This window comes from Ranitomeya imitator, chromosome 3 (assembly GCF_032444005.1).
Source record: "Ranitomeya imitator isolate aRanImi1 chromosome 3, aRanImi1.pri, whole genome shotgun sequence".
Lineage (NCBI taxonomy): Eukaryota > Metazoa > Chordata > Amphibia > Anura > Dendrobatidae > Ranitomeya > Ranitomeya imitator.
This window is the reverse complement of record NC_091284.1, coordinates 640,016,164-640,035,501: the sequence shown is the minus strand read 5'-3', so window position 1 is coordinate 640,035,501 and position 19,338 is coordinate 640,016,164. Positions and strand designations below refer to the sequence as shown.

Genomic DNA, 19,338 nt, shown 5'->3' with positions numbered 1-19,338 from the left:
TTTCTCTGGGGCAAGTCAGGCCTATTTTTCTATCTTCAGGCTAGCTAGTTTCTTAGGCTGTGCCGAGTTGCCTAGGTAGTTGTTAGGCGCAATCCACAGCCGCTTTTAGTTGTGTTTAGGATAGGATCAGGTGTGCAGTCTACAGAGTTTCCACGTCTCAGAGCTCGTTCTTGTATTTTTGGGTATTTGTCAGATCACTGTGTGCGCTCTGATCGCTAAGCACACTGTGTTTCTGGATTGCCTTCATAACACCTGTCATTAGCAAACATAACAGTACAAGGAGCCAAACTAATGATTCTCAATAGAGGGAAAGAAAAAGTTCTGACATCATTTTTTTTTTTTTTTTTTTTTTTTTCTGCTCTGTGTTCACTTTTTTTTTTTTTCCCTAGACATTTGGGTGATTCTGGACACAGGTGTGGACATGGATATTCAGGGTCTGTGCTCTTCAATGGATAATCTCGTTATAAATGTACAAAAAATTCAAGATACTATTGATCAGAAATCTATGCTAGAACCAAGAATTCCTATTCCTGATTTGTTTTTTGGAGATAGAACTAAGTTTCTAAGTTTCAAAAATAATTGTAAGCTATTTCTGGCCTTGAAACCTCATTCTTCTGGTAATCCTATTCAACAGGTTTTGATTATTATTTCTTTTTTGCGCGGCGACCCTCAAGACTGGGCATTTTCTCTTGCGCCAGGAGACCCTGCATTGAGTAGTGTCGATGCGTTTTTCCTGGCGCTCGGATTGCTGTACAATGAGCCTAATTCAGTGGATCAGGCTGAGAAAAATTTGCTGGCTTTGTGCCAGGGTCAGGATGATATAGAAGTATATTGTCAGAAATTTAGGAAATGGTCAGTACTCACTCAGTGGAATGAATCTGCGCTGGCAGCTTTGTTCAGAAAGGGTCTCTCTGAGGCTCTTAAGGATGTCATGGTGGGATTTCCTATGCCTGCTGGTTTGAATGAGTCTTTGTCTTTGGCCATTCAGATCGGTCGACGCTTGCGCGAGCGTAAATCTGTGCACCATTTGGCGGTACTGCCTGAGGTTAAACCTGAGCCTATGCAGTGCGATAGGACTATGACTAGAGTTGAACGGCAGGAATACAGACGTCTGAATGGTCTGTGTTTCTACTGTGGTGATTCCACTCATGCTATTTCTGATTGTCCGAAACGCACTAAGCGGTCCGCTAGGTCTGCCGTCATTGGTACTGTACAGTCCAAATTCCTTCTGTCCATTACCTTGATATGCTCTTTGTCGTCGTTTTCTGTCATGGCGTTTGTGGATTCGGGCGCTGCCCTGAATCTGATGGATTTGGATTATGCTAAACGTTGTGGGTTTTTCTTGGAGCCTTTGCGGTGTCCTATTCCATTGAGAGGAATTGATGCTACACCTTTGGCCAAGAATAAACCTCAATACTGGGCCCAGCTGACCATGTGCATGGCTCCTGCACATCAGGAAGTTATTCGCTTTCTGGTGTTGCATAATCTGCATGATGTGGTCGTGTTGGGGTTGCCATGGCTACAAACCCATAATCCAGTATTGGATTGGAATTCCATGTCGGTATCCAGCTGGGGTTGTCAGGGGGTACATGGTGATGTTCCATTTTTGTCGATTTCGTCATCCACCCCTTCTGAGGTCCCAGAGTTCTTGTCTGATTATCAGGATGTATTTGAAGAGCCCAAGTCCGATGCTCTACCTCCGCATAGGGATTGTGATTGTGCTATCAATTTGATTCCTGGTAGTAAATTCCCTAAAGGTCGATTATTTAATTTATCCGTGCCCGAACACACCGCTATGCGCAGTTATGTGAAGGAATCCCTGGAGAAGGGACATATTCGCCCATCGTCATCACCACTGGGAGCAGGGTTCTTCTTTGTAGCCAAGAAGGATGGTTCGCTGAGACCGTGTATTGATTACCGCCTTCTTAATAAGATCACTGTTAAATTTCAGTATCCCTTGCCATTGTTATCTGACTTGTTTGCTCGGATTAAGGGGGCTAGTTGGTTCACTAAGATAGATCTTCGTGGTGCGTATAATCTGGTGAGAATCAGGCAAGGAGATGAATGGAAAACTGCATTCAATACGCCCGAGGGTCATTTTGAGTATCTAGTGATGCCGTTCGGACTTGCCAATGCTCCATCTGTGTTTCAGTCTTTTATGCATGACATCTTCCGTGAGTATCTGGATAAATTCCTGATTGTTTACTTGGATGACATTTTGATCTTCTCAGATGATTGGGAGTCTCATGTGAAGCAGGTCAGAATGGTTTTTCAGGTCCTGCGTGCTAACTCTTTGTTTGTGAAGGGATCAAAGTGTCTCTTCGGTGTGCAGAAAGTTTCATTTTTGGGGTTCATCTTTACCCCTTCTACTATCGAGATGGATCCAGTTAAGGTCCAAGCCATCCAGGATTGGATTCAGCCGACATCTCTGAAAAGTCTGCAAAAGTTCCTGGGCTTTGCTAATTTTTATCGTCGCTTCATCTGTAATTTTTCTAGCATTGCCAAACCATTGACCGATTTGACCAAGAAGGGTGCTGATTTGGTTAATTGGTCTTCTGCTGCTGTGGAAGCTTTTCAGGAGTTGAAGCGTCGTTTTTGTTCTGCCCCTGTGTTGTGTCAGCCAGATGTTTCTCTTCCGTTCCAGGTCGAGGTTGATGCTTCTGAGATTGGAGCAGGGGCGGTTTTGTCACAGAGAGGTTCTGATTGCTCAGTGATGAAACCATGTGCTTTCTTTTCCAGGAAGTTTTCGCCCGCTGAGCGTAATTATGATGTGGGCAATCGAGAGTTGCTGGCCATGAAGTGGGCATTCGAGGAGTGGCGTCATTGGCTTGAAGGAGCTAAGCATCGCGTGGTGGTATTGACTGATCATAAGAACTTGACTTATCTCGAGTCTGCCAAGCGCTTGAATCCTAGACAGGCCCGTTGGTCGTTATTTTTTGCCCGCTTCGACTTTGTGATTTCGTACCTTCCGGGCTCTAAAAATGTGAAGGCGGATGCTCTGTCTAGGAGTTTTGTGCCCGACTCTCCGGGTTTATCTGAGCCAGCGGGTATCCTCAAGGAAGGAGTCATTGTGTCTGCCATCTCCCCTGATTTGTGGCGGGTGCTGCAAAAATTTCAGGCGAATAAACCTGATCGTTGTCCAGCAGAGAAACTGTTCGTCCCTGATAGGTGGACTAATAAACTTATCTCTGAACTTCATTGTTCGGTGTTGGCTGGTCATCCTGGAATCTTTGGTACCAGAGAGTTAGTGGCTAGATCCTTCTGGTGGCCATCTCTGTCACGGGATGTACGTACTTTTGTGCAGTCCTGTGGGATTTGTGCTAGGGCTAAGCCCTGCTGTTCTCGTGCCAGTGGGTTGCTTTTGCCCTTGCCAGTCCCAAAGAGGCCTTGGACACATATTTCGATGGATTTCATTTCTGACCTTCCCGTTTCTCAAAAGATGTCAGTCATTTGGGTGGTCTGTGATCGCTTTTCTAAAATGGTCCATCTGGTGCCCTTGGCTAAATTGCCTTCCTCCTCTGATTTGGTACCTTTGTTCTTTCAGCATGTGGTTCGGTTGCATGGCATTCCTGAGAATATTGTTTCTGACAGAGGTTCCCAGTTTGTTTCATGGTTTTGGCGAGCCTTTTGTGGTAGGATGGGCATTGACCTATCCTTTTCCTCGGCTTTCCATCCTCAGACTAATGGCCAGACCGAACGAACCAATCAGACCTTGGAAACATATCTGAGATGTTTTGTTTCTGCAGACCAGGATGATTGGGTGTCCATTTTGCCGTTGGCTGAGTTCGCCCTTAATAATCGGGCCAGCTCGGCTACCTTGGTTTCTCCATTTTTTTGCAATTCTGGGTTCCATCCTCGTTTCTCTTCAGGACAGGTTGAGTCTTCGGACTGTCCTGGTGTGGATTCTGTGGTGGATAGGTTGCAGCAGATCTGGACTCAGGTAGTGGACAATTTGATCTTGTCCCAGGAGAAAGCTCAACTTTTCGCTAATCGCAGACGCCGTGTGGGTCCCCGACTTCGTGTTGGGGATCTGGTTTGGTTATCTTCTCGTCATATTCCTATGAAGGTTTCCTCTCCTAAATTTAAACCTCGTTTTATTGGTCCGTATAGGATTTCTGAGGTTCTCAATCCTGTGTCTTTTCGTTTGACCCTCCCAGACTCCTTTTCCATACATAATGTATTCCATAGGTCGTTGTTGCGGAGATACGTGGCACCTATGGTTCCATCTGTTGAGCCTCCTGCCCCGGTTTTGGTGGAGGGGGAATTGGAGTATATTGTGTAGAAGATTTTGGATTCTCGTGTTTCTAGACGGAAACTCCAGTATCTGGTTAAATGGAAGGGTTATGCTCAGGAAGATAATTCCTGGGTTTTTGCCTCTGATGTTCATGCTTCCGATCTTGTTCGTGCCTTTCATGCGGCTCATCCTGGTCGGCCTGGGGGCTCTGGTGAGGGTTCGGTGACCCCTCCTCAAGGGGGGGGTACTGTTGTGAATTCTGTGGCTGAATTCACTCCTGTGGTCACAAGTGGTACTGCAGCTTCTGAGCTTCCTCCCTCAGGTGTTCTGGTGAGCTCGTTAACTGCTTCATTACTTAACTCCGCCTGATGCTGCTATCCTTGCTCCTTGTCAATGTTTCAGTGTTGGATCTGAGCTTCTCCTGATTGTTCCTGTGACCTGCTGCTCTGTATAGCTAAGTGCTTTTTGCTTTTTTGTTGCTTTTTTTCTGTCCAGCTTGTCTTTTGTTTTGCTGGAATCTCTGAGACGCAAAGGGTGTACCGCCGTGCCGTTCGGCACGGTGGGGTTTTTTTTGCCCCCTTTGCGTGGTTTTGCTTTAGGGTTTTTTGTAGACTGCAAAGTTCGCTTTACTGTCCTCGCTCTGTCCTAGAATATCGGGCCCCACTTTGCTGAATCTATTTCATCCCTACGTTTTGTCTTTTCATCTTACTCACAGTCATTATATGTGGGGGGCTGCCTTTTCCTTTGGGGAATTTCTCTGGGTCAAGTCAGGCCTATTTTTCTATCTTCAGGCTAGCTAGTTTCTTAGGCTGTGCCGAGTTGCCTAGGTAGTTGTTAGGCGCAATCCACAGCCGCTTTTAGTTGTGTTTAGGATAGGATCAGGTGTGCAGTCTACAGAGTTTCCACGTCTCAGAGCTCGTTCTTGTATTTTTGGGTATTTGTCAGATCACTGTGTGCGCTCTGATCGCTAAGCACACTGTGTTTCTGGATTGCCTTCATAACACCTGTCATTAGCAAACATAACACACTAGCCTCAGAAATCGCAGGTTAACAGCAGCTCAGATTAGAGACCAGGTCAATGCCACACAGAGTTCTAGCAGCAGACACATCTCTACAACTGTTAAAAAAAGACTTTGTGCAGCAGGCCCTCATGGTAAAACAGCTGCTAGGAAACCACTGCTAAGGACATGCAACATGCAGAAGAGACTTGTTTGGGCTAAAGAATACAAGGAATGGACATTAGACCAGTGGAAATCTGTGCTGGTCTGATGAGTCCAAATTTGAGATCTTTGGTTCCAACCACCATGTCTTTGTGCGACGCAGAAAAGGTGAACAGATGGACTCTACATGCCTGGTTCCCACCGTGAAGCATGGAGGAGGTATGATGGTGTGGGGGTGCTTTGCTGGTGACACTGTTGGGTATTTATTCAAAATTGAAGGCATACTGAACCAGCATGGCTACCACAGCATCTTGCAGCAGCATGCTATTCCATCCGGTTTGCGTTTAGTTGGACCATCATTTATTTTTCAACGGGACAATGACCCCAAACACACCTCCAGGCTGTGTAAGGGCTATTTGACCAAGAACGAGAGTGATGGGGTGCTACGCCAGATGACCTGGCCTCTATAAATGGTTGGGGTGAGCTGGACCGCAGAGTAAAGGCAAAAGGGCCAACAAGGGCTAAGCATCTCTGATAACTCCTTCTTCAAGATTGTTGGAAGACCATTCCTGGTGACTACCTCTTGAAGCTCATCAAGAGAATACCAAGAGTGTGCAAAGCAGTCATCAAAGCAAAAGGTGGCTACTTTGAAGAACCTAGAATATAAGACATAATTTCAGTTGTTTCACACTTTTTTGCTAAGTATATAATTCCACATGTGTTAATTCATAGTTTTGATGCCTTCAGTGTGAATGTACAATTTTCATAGTCATGAAATATATATACAGTACAGACCAAAAGTTTGGACACATCTTCTCATTTAAATATTTTTCTGTATTTTCATGACTGTGAAAATTGTAAATTCACACTGAAGGCATCAAAAGTGTGAATTAACACATGTGGAATTATATGCTCAACAAAAAAGTGTGAGACAACTGAAAATATGTCTTATATTCTAGGTTCTTCAAAGTAGCAACTTTTTGCTTTGATGACTGCTTTGCACACTCTTGGCATTCTCTTGATGAGCTTCAAGAGGTAGTCACCGGAAATGGTTTTCACATCACATGTGTGCCCTGTCAGGTTTAATAAGTGGGATTTCTTGCCTTATAAATGGGGTTGGGACCATCAGTTGTGTTGTGCAGAAGTCTTGTGGATACACAGCTGATAGTCACTACTGAATAGACTGTTAGAATTTGTATTATGGCAAGAAAAAAGCAGCTAAGTAAAGAAAAATGAGTGGCCATCATTACTTTAAGAAATGAAGGTCAGTGTTAGGACTGGTGGAACGCACCAAATAATAGTAATAGAGAATATGAGGTGCGTTCGCAGTCCGGGGTCCACCGTGCAGAGATGACACCTGCTGCTGAATAATGGCGAACAGACACTTGCTCACACGTGAGTTAGACCTCACCCAGTGTGAATAGAAGCGAACTCTGTTGCTTCACAGAGTCGCCACAAATACGCTGCACTCTGTTAGCAGTCACAGGGTGCAGCTTAAAGACGCTAGTGGGATCCCTATGAATAACCCCCACTAAACTGGTGATTGGACCCACTCTGACCCTCGGTGGCTTTTGAGCCCGTGCCTGAGGATGCCCTGAGTCAGATGCTGAGTCCAAGCAGGAATTCCCACTCTATACTGATAGGCTGTCAGGAATGCGCTCTGATTGCGCACGATTCTGTATAAGCGGGCACTCAAAAGGCACTGTAACGTGTGCTTAGGTGTGCAGGTAGCACTGTCGGGCGCTAGATAGCATTCACCATTCGCGAGCAGTCAACACTAGGAAGGGGAAGGATTAAGGAGCGACAGTCATATATCTACACTCACACTTTATCAAGTTTACACTTGCGCATGCCCAAGCAGCCATGCAAACCTTTTATAGCAGTAGTGCTACGGGACCTTCCTGATGGTCCAATAGGAGCTGCAACAGGACCTGAGCATGTGACCCCCGACCTCCAATAGGAGGTCCTTCCGTGGGCATGCTCAGTATGGGAAAAGCAGGACTTAGTCCCAGAAAGGTCTGCTCGCCGCAGATCAGTGCTGGCTACAAAGGCAGAGCCTGGAAGGGCAGCAGTAACCAGTCGCACAGTATCAGCTTGAGCCAGATTGTACTGTACTGTACTGCATGTTCAGTAATTGTACTCAATACTTGGTCGGGGCTCTTTTTGCATCACTTACTGCATCAATGTGGTGTGGCATGAACTCGATCAGCCTATGGCACTGCTGAGGTGTTATGGAAGCCCAGGTTGCTTTGATAGTAGCCTTCAGCTTGTCTGCATAGTTGGGTTTGGAGTCTCTCATCTTCCTCTTGACAATACCTCATAGATTCTCTATGGGGTTAAGGTCAGGTGAGTTTGCTGGCCAATCAAGCACAGTGATGCTATTGTTTTTAAACCAGGTATTGATACTTTTGGCAGTGTGGACAAGTGCCAAGTCCTGCTGGAGAATGAAATTTCCATCTCCAAAAAAGTTGTCAGCAGAGGGAAGCATAAAGTGCTGTAATATTTACTGGTAGATGGCTGCACTGACTTTGGTCTTGATAAAACACAGTGGACCTACACAAGCAGATGACATGGCTCCCCAAACCATCACTGATTGTGGAAACTTAACACTAGACCTTAAGCAGCTTGGATTGTGTGCCTCTCCACTCTTCCCCCAGACTCTGGGACCTTAAATTCCAAATGAAATGCAAAATTTACTTTCATCTGAAAACAACACCTTGGACCACTTAGCATCAGTCCAGTTCTTTTTCTTCTTGGCCTAGGTAAGATGCTTCTGGCGTGTGTCTATTGGTCATGAGTGACTTGATAAAAGGAATGTGACACTGGTAGCCCATGTCCTGGATACCTCTGTGTGGTGCCTCTTGAAGCAGTGACTCCAGCAGCAGTCCACTCCTTTTGAATCACCTCCAGATTTTTGAATGGCCTTTTCTTAACAATCCTTTCAAGGTTTCAGTTATCCCGATTGCTTGTGCACCTTTTCCACCACACTTTTTCATTCCATTCAACTTAACATTAATATGCTTGGATACGGTACTCTGTAAATAACCAACTTCTTTAGCATTGACTTTTTGTTGCTTACCCTCCTTGTGGCGTGTGTCAATGACTGCCTTCTGGACATCTGTCAAGTCAGCAGTCTTCCCCAATATTGTAGAGCCTACTGAAACAGACTAGGGAAACTTTTTAAATGCTTTGGAAGCATTTGCAGGTGTTTTTTGTTAGTTGTTCTAATTTACTGAGATAATGACTTTTGGGTTTTCATTGGCTGTAAGCCATAATCATCAACATAAACAGAAATAAACACTTGAAATAGATCACTCTTTTTGTAATGACTCTAAAATATGAGTTTCACTTTTTGTATTGGAAAACATAAATAAATTAAGTTTTTAATGATATTCTAATTTTGTGAGAAGCACCTGTACATTTACAGTGGGGAAAATAAATATTTGATATACTGCCAATTGTGCAAGTTTTACCAACTACAAAGAATGGAGAGAGGTCTGTAATTTTTATCATAGGTACACTTCAACTGCAAGAGACAGCATCTAAATATAAAAAAAACAGAAAATCACATTGTATTATTTTTAAATAAATAAATTGTATTTTATTGCACAAAATAATATTTGATCACCTAAGATTTCTGGCTCTCACAGAACTGTTAGGTTTTCTTTGAAACCCTCCTACTCTGCACTCATTACCTGTATTAATTGCACCTGTTTGAACTCGTCACCTGTATAAAAGACACCTGTTCACACACTCAATAAATCACACTCCAACCTCTCCACCATGTCCAAGACCAAAAAGCTGTCTACGGACACCAGGGAAAAAATTGTAGATCTGCACAAGATTTTGGCCAACAATCTCTTTCCCTTAGCAAGAGCATTGAATATAGGTTGTGGCTGGGTTTTCCAGCATGACAATGACCCAAAACACACAGCCAGGGCAACTAAGGTGTGGCTCTGTAAGAAGCATTCATGGTCCTGGAGTGACCTAACCAGTCTCTAGACCTGACCCCAATAGAAAATCTTTGGAGGGAGCTGAATCTTAGGCCATGTGCACACGTATTTTTCGCGTTTTTTCACTATAAAAACGTAATAAAAAGCCAAAAAAACGCTTACATATGCCTCCTATTATTTACAGTGTATTCCGCATTTCTAGTGCAAATGTTGCATTTTTTTCCACGAAAAAATCGCATTGTGGAAAATAAGCAACATGTTCATTAAATTTGCAGAATTGCGGGGATTCCGCACACCTAGGAATGCATTGATCTGCTTACTTTCTGCATGGGGCTGTGCACACCATGCGGGAAGTAAGCAGATTATGTGCGGTTGGTACCCAGGGTGGAGGAGAGGAGACTCTCCTCCACGGACTGGGCACCATATAATTGGTAAAAAAAAAAGAATTAAAATAAAAAATAGTCATATACTCACCCTCTGATGGCCCCGGAGTCTTCCCGCCTCTCATCGGTGCACGCTGCCGCTTCCATTCCTATAGATGCTCTGTGTGAAGGACCTGCGATGACGTCGCCATCTTGTGATTGGTCGCGTGACCGCTCATGTGACCGCTCACGTGACCACGACGTCATCGAAGGTCCTGCACACACACACCATCTATAGGAACGGACGCCGCTGAGGAGATCGGCTGTTTGCAGGTAAGTATAACCTTTTTTTTATTTTTTTATTATTTTTAAACATTCTTTTACTATTGATGCTGCTTACGCAGCATCTAAAGTAAAAAGTTGGTCACACTTGTCAAACACTATGTTTGACATGCGTGACCAACCTGTCAGTCAGTTTTCCAAGCGATGCTACAGATCGCTTGGAAAGCTTTAGCATTCTGCAAGCTAATTTCACTTGCAAAATGCTAAAAAAAAAAATGCGAAAAAAAAACGGGAAAAAAACAAAAAAAAATGCGGATTTCTTGCAGAAAATTTCCGGATTTCTTCAGGAAATTTCTGCAAGAAATCCAGACGTGTGCAAACACCCTCAATGTTGCTCAGCGACAGCCCGAAACCTAAAAGATCTGGAGAAGATCTGTATTGAGGAGTGGGCCGAAATCCCTGCTGCAGTGTGTGCAAACTTGGTCAAGAGCTACAGGAAATGTCTGACCTTTGTAATTGCAAGCCAAGGTTTCTGCACCAAATATTATCTTCTGTTTTTCTATTGTATCAAATAATTGTTTCATGCAATAAAATGCAAATCAATTATGTAAAAATCATACAATGTGATTTTCTAGATTTTTTTTTAAGATTCTGTCTCTCACAGTTGAAGTGTATGTACGATCAAAGTTACATTCTTTGTATTTAGGAAAACTTGCAAAATCGGCAGTGTACCATATACTTATTTTCTCCACTGTATATATACATACACACATGTCAATGGGAAATAAAAATGATACGTCTTTCATCTACTGCACTAAGGTTCCTTTGATGACCGTTGTGTTTATGGTCCTCCACATTGCCCATTTATTGGCTTTTCATCAAGAGAGCTTGAGCAGCACACATTGAGAGTCCAGTCTGCCTTTTATCTAGTTGTTGTTCTCAGTCTTGTTATTTTGTATGAACCATGTCATGAAACAGGATCTTAAGTTATCCATAAAGTAAGTTATCTGTTAACCCTGGTGTTTACACATAATTGATCATCAGTTTATGTTTGGTATCTTGGAAAAGCCATGTGTCATCTAATATGGGCTCTGTAATGTTTAATATTAATGATTGGACATGATATAAAAGTCATGCACTCTTATGTTTCTATGTTTTGTGATCTTTAAAAGCTTAAGAGTAAATACACCTAACACATTGCCGTATTACACAGTGTTGTATTTTTATAAATCAGTAGTATACTGTACTTCTGTGTGCATTTATAGGAAATTTGGCAGATTGGACAATGTGGTGCCTTATGAAGACCCCACAATATGCAGTAGACAGAGATCTTACAGTTCTTTTATACATTTACCACTGAGGCAAAGAGACCTATTGAAAAAGTATATATCCTATTGCAGAGGACATGTGACTAATCCCCCAGTGTATATACTATCATCATAAGATACACTAAAAATGTAATAAAAGAAAAGAATATGCAAACAAAGCCACTGCAGGAATCTAGTGTATACTGTCTGGAAAATAGACTGAATGGTGTGCCTATGTTCTTATGTTGCTGTTTTACTGTATTTTTGCAGCGGCTATCAAGTTTTCAAACTTCATTTCCATTTGTGTAATATGATTCTGGGCCATAAAGCTCGTGTCTGGATTTTACTGTCTACTGTCTTATATCCAAATGTTTATTTGCCTGTGTATTTGTCTGACAAAGCATACTATGTGACAAGTAAACGAGAATTTTAGCCAGTTCTCATCCCTGAATATAGCGAATAATAAATTCAGTGTTTGTCACACTGTACTGTCTGATAGCATGGGAAAACTACTGACGTGCTGGGTTATATTAACGGAAAGTTGCAAAGCATTTGAGACAGTTCGGAAGAATGTAGTGAAAATGAATGAGGCTCTATTTACACCATATTTACCGTATTCACCAAAAATCCTGCGACATATTCACTGATGAACCGCTCAGTTTTGATTATTAAATGTATAACAAAAGGGTTTTTAAAGGCTTATGTTTGGATGCTGGTCTGTGAAATTTCGTACAGCATAGTCTACAACACATTTCAATATATCATCCATACGCCAACATAAAAAAAAAACATTCATAATTACCCATTTTCAATTTTTTTCAGAGTAAATATTTTTTCTTTCTTTACATACATCAGTCACTAGGTTATGTGAATTAATGGTAAAAAGGTGACAGCATATGCATGATAAGGTCAGGCACGGGGCGTTCCCCAGTGACACCGTACGTCTTCGTACTAATGAAATGTGCCCTCTATAAATTTAGAGTGTGTTCTGTTATTTGTGATGGAATAACAAAGTAGACAGGAGCTGTAATATGATTCAGTAATGCTTAACGTGTCATTCTCATTTTCAAGTTTTGCTGCCATCTGTGACCTAGTGATAACCTGCGTGTTTGTTATGCAGAAATCCCATTATACTTTCATAGTTTTGTGTTCCCATGGAGTTACTATACTACAGCGATTTCCTTTAGAATGTTTCCTAACAAGTAACAGACAAATAAGCATAAAAAAGTGAAAACATTTAATGTCACCCATCACGGTAGACTAATAATATATTTTTTTTTCTCTTCTATCTAAATTAAAATCTTAACCAAATGGAGAAAGAAAGAAATAATAGTAATAGATAACCTCAGAAATATTGAATAGAGAACATTTCTATAACTGCTGCCTTTAATGATCACATATAACTAGCGATGATCACATCTTTTGAAATTCAAATTTGACACCTTTGGCAAATTTTTCCCCCAAATCCCCAAATCGCAAATAAACCAATTGCCCTATAAAGATGTGTATAATACATTCAGGTCTCCTAGGACTGTATAGAACTCCTTTCAAACTATTTGACGCAAACACATCCTTAGTAATTTCAGTGACCTCCACATATATGACTATGGGTAAACGGATGGTGACTGTTCTTCACTGTTGATTTGTCCCGTACACTATATCTATCTGTATCAGAAAGTTCATTGATTTTGGGGGGGCTTTTTTCCCATATTTATATTACTAAACTGTGATATATCCTCTCACTAAACAGATTTACCCCCAATTTATTGCTGTGCTGCATTCCCCTGCCTTGGTTTATATGCAGGCTATGTGCTATACTATGTAATGACCTATACTATGTGATGGTTGTGCCATACTGTGTGATTGATAGTTGCAAAGCGTTATTGGAAAATTGTTCCTAAGGTCATGTTAGTCTCTAGTCATGCAGCTGATGCAATCTTCTGCATGGTGGAATATAGTGGTGGGCATTTTTGCCAAACTGCACAAATCGAATCTCTAAGAATTCGAACGTGTTGGATTCAGTGAATTTCCTAACATTCATCATGAAAATTGCATCTTCCAACAGGAAGAAGATTAAACTCTCACCTGTTGGAAGCAGCAATTGTACAAATCACTATCGCCCTTTTAACAAGTCTTGCAATCTAACTTAGGATAGAAGCCAAATCAGAATCTCAATTTGCAGGCACAGTGTTTCATATTATTGCCCCTCGTCCGTGCAAAGTATGAGAACTGATTTGGCTAGGTGAGAGGCTCAGGACTGAGGGGTAACATTTCTCCTTGTGGAGAGTGACATACTGGCTCTGGCATGCCAAAGTAAGGGACAATTGACTTGTAAGATTCCTGCTTCCAACTGGTGGCACTATAGAGTTTAAGTCCTCTTTTTATCTGAAGAGGCAATTTGCATATCTAATTTCCCAAAGGAGCATTGCATGGTGAATAAGCTTTCCAAATTTGACATGTCAGAGCTGTTATGTTACTCTTCACAAGGAGAAATGTTACCCCTTAGACCTCTTACATTCAACATAAATTTGATTTGCATCAAATTGATTCACTAATTTCCACATAGATCGAAACTCTATTTTATTTATTTATTTTTTTAATGTTAAATAGACCAAAGCCACAAAAAAGGATACTCTTTGTGAACCTTGCAACATTTCCATTAAAAATATGCTTCATGGCTTTCTGATAAATGATACATAAATTACCCTACCAATAGTCCTATGGCAGTAATGTCATGTGTGATAAGTGGCCAGTCTAATGATTTAGCTGTTCTGTCTATAAATTCATATAAAATTTGATTTGTTTTAACACGTCATTTAATTCCTTCACAATCCGGCTTATTTCTGTTTTTGTTTTTTTCCTCACCTTCTTTCCAGAGCCATAACCCCTCCAGTCCTGCCCATACCCTACTTGTGACTTTGTGCTATTCATGTACAGAAGATGTTGTGAATGGGCTAACGTAGGAATTTAATGTATTAGAACTGACTTACAAAAGAAAAGTGAGCTGAACTTTGATCACAGAGGTTTCTTGCAGGGATTAGGGTCTTGCCCAAGTTTCCCAACTGACAGTCCATAGACGTAGGCACTTTTTTCCTCTTTCCATAAAAAAAGACACGTTTGTCAATTTTTCAACGTTTGAGAAATGTGTACAGGTTTTGACTGTAATTATTACCATTATTTGGCAGTAAATGCAGCTGATATCTTTGTTCCAGAATCATGAGTAAAAAAATATTTATTATGGTTTTCCAGTACGCCCGTACAAAGTATTGGCTGTCCATGAATTTTCGATGAGCTGTCCAGAAAAAATAAAAAAATCGAGTCTGCAACCTTGGTCTTTCAGCTGTCATTGGTAAGGAAAATTCTACCAAATTAAAGACTGATGCAAAAAATATGGAACAGTTGCTCAGATCAATCCATCAGATATTAGGTATCACTTTCTAAAGTCCCTTTTAGAAGAATTAATGGCTATAGGAAATCCCTGTACTTTCTCTTCCATGACTTTTTTTGTTATTTTATTCAGTGTTGGTAAATAATATTGATAGTGTGATGTCCAACATGTGCGGTTATAATTTGTAATATGACAACAGGCAGAATTGGAAGACAATTTACTGTAGTCATAGGTTCTAAAATGAGTTGAAATAGAAAATGAGTGGGAGTATCATTGCGCTTGTGTCGGAATGATTTCTACGTATATATAATGAAGTGAATTTTAGATATTCCCTAAGTACATTAATAAAAGCTAACTGTAGCTATTTATTTCACTGGAAACATAAATGGTGAGGGCTTATTGTGTTCGATGTAATTTAAAATGTAAAAAATGTTAACAAGGAGGATTGTGGTACAGCGAAGCGTATCAATTATTCACTCCTAGCTGAAGAACACGGACCATAGTATAGCGTTCATTTATTTTTATTTTAATGCATTAGAGGATAGCATTCAGCACCATTCGTACGGAGAATAAAGCCGAAGCAATGAGCCATCATTTATTCATCTTTACATCAAATATTTCTTTTCTTGTTTATATAAATTTATTATACGCAGAACATAAAGAAAATAAAACTTACTATACCAAATAACAGATAATAGAAAACGTATCTAACTTAGCAATTGTTTTCTACACTGAATGCGGCACATTAAAGTCACAATATAGTTAAGAGCGCTTTTAAAAAATCCATAGATTTATTGATCCATTTTGCTCATCGTGTTCTTTGTTTGTTTGATTCGTTTGTTTGATTCATTTGTTTTATACGAATTGTATCTTTTCTTTTTTGTTCTCCAAAGTATATTTTAGTGAAATATACTGAATGTGGACATACTCTGTCACCCCCCCACAGAAGAAAATTACAATGGCGGAAATCTTTTAGTATAGGACTGTAAATCGAACCGGTCAAGTGACAAAATGCTGTTAACCTGCAAATATGTGGTTCATTTGCAGGTTAATGGTGTTCTGAACCTGCCCAGTGCCCACGCCTTGAGCCCCACTGCCGAGAGGAAATTAACTTTACTCCCTCCGGCAGCGTTCAGGTTTCAGTCATAGGATGGTGCCAGTGGTGGTTCAATCATTGCTCTGTGGCAGTGGTAACCTCGACCCCGGAACTGATAGCAGCTCAGCAGTAGGGCTTGCTGTCAGTCAGTGCCAGGGGCGCAGTTACAGATGTGGTGCTCTATACACAGCGCTCTTACTGAACACGCCCCAATGCCGCCTCGGTGACTGAACCCCAAATGCTACAGGCAGAAATAATGTTAATTTCCTACTAGCAACAGAGGGTGTAAATGCCAGCATAGCCTGGAGATATGGGATTAATATGCAGGTTAATTGCATTCTGGACTGTCCAATAGCATTTTTTCATCTGACCGGTTCTATTTAAGCAGCAGCACAAAAAATTGCCTCAGTTCTAGTCACGCACCTTCTGCCCATTTACAGATCACTCCTCAGGTTGATATCATGGCTGAAGAGAAGGTGGAGGGTGGCAGCAAATGTTTGGCTACAGGTGTAATATTCTGTTTTTGGCACAGAATGACACATTGCCATTTTACCTTACAACCTTATACTGCCCCCTTACTTTTACAACCTGATGAACGTCATATTCAGTTATGCCTTTAACTAGAATGCCTTGGTTTGTTGAATTTATGTAGCATTGATGGGGTCAGTGGCATTTTTACTAAATTTCAGCGCGTTCTTAGTATGATTTTTGCTTAGGCGTTAATTTGTTCTATAGAAATTTGTAAATAACTTATAAGAAATGCGAAAAATACCACTGAAACCAAATGCGAAAGACATTTTTAAAAAAATATTTAAAATGAATGTGCTTTGTTTGCAAGCAGAAAAAATGTATTAGTGAAGGAGCCCAGCTTCTGCCCATCAGTCAGAATTGTTTCTAACCAAACGAATTCACTTTTTATATTCTAAAGATGTATTTTTTTAACTCTAGACACCCTAATGTATGAATATTGTTTAGTATATTGAAGTCACCTTCTTTGTTTTTTGTTTTTTTCTGTTTTGCAGAGCAAGAGGAGTGCGTTAATTGTACAGATGAATGCAGAGTACTCGGTCATTCTGACAGGTGTTGGATGCCACAATTTCCCACAACAAACCAGGTGGAAAATGCAGATTATCGCACAAATCTCTTTGTTCCAACTGTTGAAGCTCACGTTGAGACTGAGACTTATGAAACTGTAAACCCCACTGGGAAAAAGACCTTTTGTACATTTGGAAAAGACAAAAGAGAGCACACCATTCTCATTGCCAATGTAAAACCATATTTAAAAGCCAAGCGTGCCCTGAGTCCTCTTCTGCAAGAGGTTCCTTCTGCATCTAGCAGCCCAACCAAGACATGCATTGAGCCTTGTGCCTCCACTAAGGGACCATTGAATGGCTGTGAAATCAAATCAGGAGTCTTGGCAGAAACAACCAATCAATACCTGTCTTCTGATGGTCAGTACATATCACCTAGTAAACAGACAAAGGACCCTCAGTACATCACATCAGACCCCATGGCTCATGTTTTTGCCGATGTGCACTCCAGAGTGAGCCGAGACTCAAGTGAAATGGACGCTGTCTTAGACCATCTGGAGCATTCGAATCGTGATTTGGGCCGAGAATCTGTAGATGCGGAGGAAGTTGTGAGAGAAATTGATAAGCTTTTACAAGACTGTCGGGGAAGTGAAGCAGTGGCTGTAAGAAAGTGAGAAGGACGGAGAGGCTGTTATGTTTGCCTTTGTCAAGGAAATAGTTTTCCCTTGGAACAGCACATTTGCAGGGGAGAAAGGAGGCAGATGCTGCTCTGTGGCTCTAAGTGAACGCTCAAAGTGCCCCCAAAATCTTGTACTGTTTTTTTTTCTGTAATTCAGATTACACTGGCTTTATTTTGACAAAAAAAAATTCTATTGAACTCCGTCAACAAAAAAATATGTTGTAGTGAATATTGACAATCTGTTATATAAGGGAACAGAACTCGGAACTTCTTGTTGATGTGACTTTTCATTTGCTGAGGATAAACCCATTGATTAACAGGGTTGACTAATTTATGTGTGGATTTTAAACAGCATCACTAGCTTCTAATTAAAGTCCTAACTAATTTTGCTGTAGTCCTAGCCGCACCAAACATCAACACCCATTTGTGGTAAACATTTCTATATTAATGAGCAACATTCCAGACCATTTCAGTACAACATGTCCGTGTCATGTAGATCATTTCCATGCCACACATAGTAAGATATAAAAAAAAATATATATAGTCAATTTATTGTGTCCTGCACTAGCATAAGCTAATTCACTTTATGTAAAATGAAAAGTGTTGAAAAAAAGAATTTTAGTGTCCGACAAAAACAGACAGTATATTCACTCCAGAGAGATAATTATGCTTTTTCAATCTTGACTAAGGTGGTTCTTAACAAAAAAAATGATATTTTTACCATTTAAAAGGTAAAAAGCTTAAATAGCAAAGTTTTAAAAAAATTAAGTTTTCTTTTAAATTAATTTGTGGACACTAAAATTTTCTCAGGAAAGTAAATGTCCTACTCATTGAAGCAAATATCACATCACCATTTAAATGTGCAAATGTAAGAAGATTTAAATGTGTTTACATCAAAATGGCATATTTTTATGATTTCTTTGCAATTTTAGTGCATATGAGCCAAATCGTTGAGTGTATAAGAGCTATATTGTGTATTTTATTAAATTAATATATAGTTGTGTTGCAAAAAAAAAAAAAAAGAAAGAAAAAAAAATATTTGGGCTTATATTGTAAATGGCAAGTGTTGCCTCAGTAGCTGTCGAACTCTATGAGTTTTTGTTTTCCTGTTTCCTCTTCCCCTGTGGAGTATGGGAAGCAGCGCCTCAGAGCGGAGTCTCTTGTTACATGTATGGTCTTCAATCTGCAGTAGTGCATAATCTGTTCAAAATGTGTTCAAGTGGACTGTCAGAGCAAGGTGAGAAAGAAACAAACGTTCTTCAACCATGCCATTGTAAAAGTTTACATTTAAGCCCATATGAGGAAACCAAAAAAAAAGAACAAAATATTTAAAGCCTTAGCAACATTTTTTTCTTCCTTCCCGTATTGGCACCGATTTTGGATCATATCAATAGCACCAATTTTGAATTATATAAATAAAGCTACAGATTAAATACGAATCTTTCTTGAAATGTATTCATGCACAAATGAAAACGTTTAAAGGCTTATTAGAGGGGTTTAATAATGTTAGGAAAAAGGGTTTACTTATATTTTTTTTCCCAGAACCAGCCTTTCTTTTGTCTACTGTTTGTCTATTATTGTAAACCGGCTTAAAGGGAACCTTTCACATGAAAAGCCGCTATTATCCGGCAGATAGGGGATTGATCTGCAGGTTAATAGTGTTCTAGACCTGCCTGGTACCGGCACTGAGAGCCCTGCTGCCTGGAGGAAATGATCGTTATTCCCCCTGGCAGCATTCCAGTTTTATTCATAGGGGCAGCACCTGCATGGGTTCAGTCACCACTCTGTGTGTAGAGAACAGCACCCACAGCCCTGATTGGCTGGCTGTCGGTCTCTATGCACTGAA

The 19,338-nt window shown here is 40.7% G+C and overlaps 1 protein-coding gene across 4 annotated transcripts in view; it reads left to right on the top strand.

The window, feature by feature from the left end:
• PCDH17 (protocadherin 17) overlaps nucleotides 1–17,877 on the top strand; it is a 281,345-nt gene extending 263,468 nt beyond the window's left edge. For 2 of the 4 annotated variants that reach the window (XM_069758179.1, XM_069758177.1), the window contains one exon: nucleotides 16,805–17,877. In XM_069758179.1, coding sequence (XP_069614280.1) covers nucleotides 16,805–17,487 — 683 coding nt within the window. In that variant the 3' untranslated portion in view covers nucleotides 17,488–17,877. Of the gene's footprint in view, nucleotides 1–14,547; nucleotides 14,686–16,804 lie in introns of those variants that run through there. The other 2 variants (XM_069758181.1, XM_069758180.1) reach the window with 1 other exon arrangement.
• Nucleotides 17,878–19,338: the final 1,461 nt, after the last annotated feature.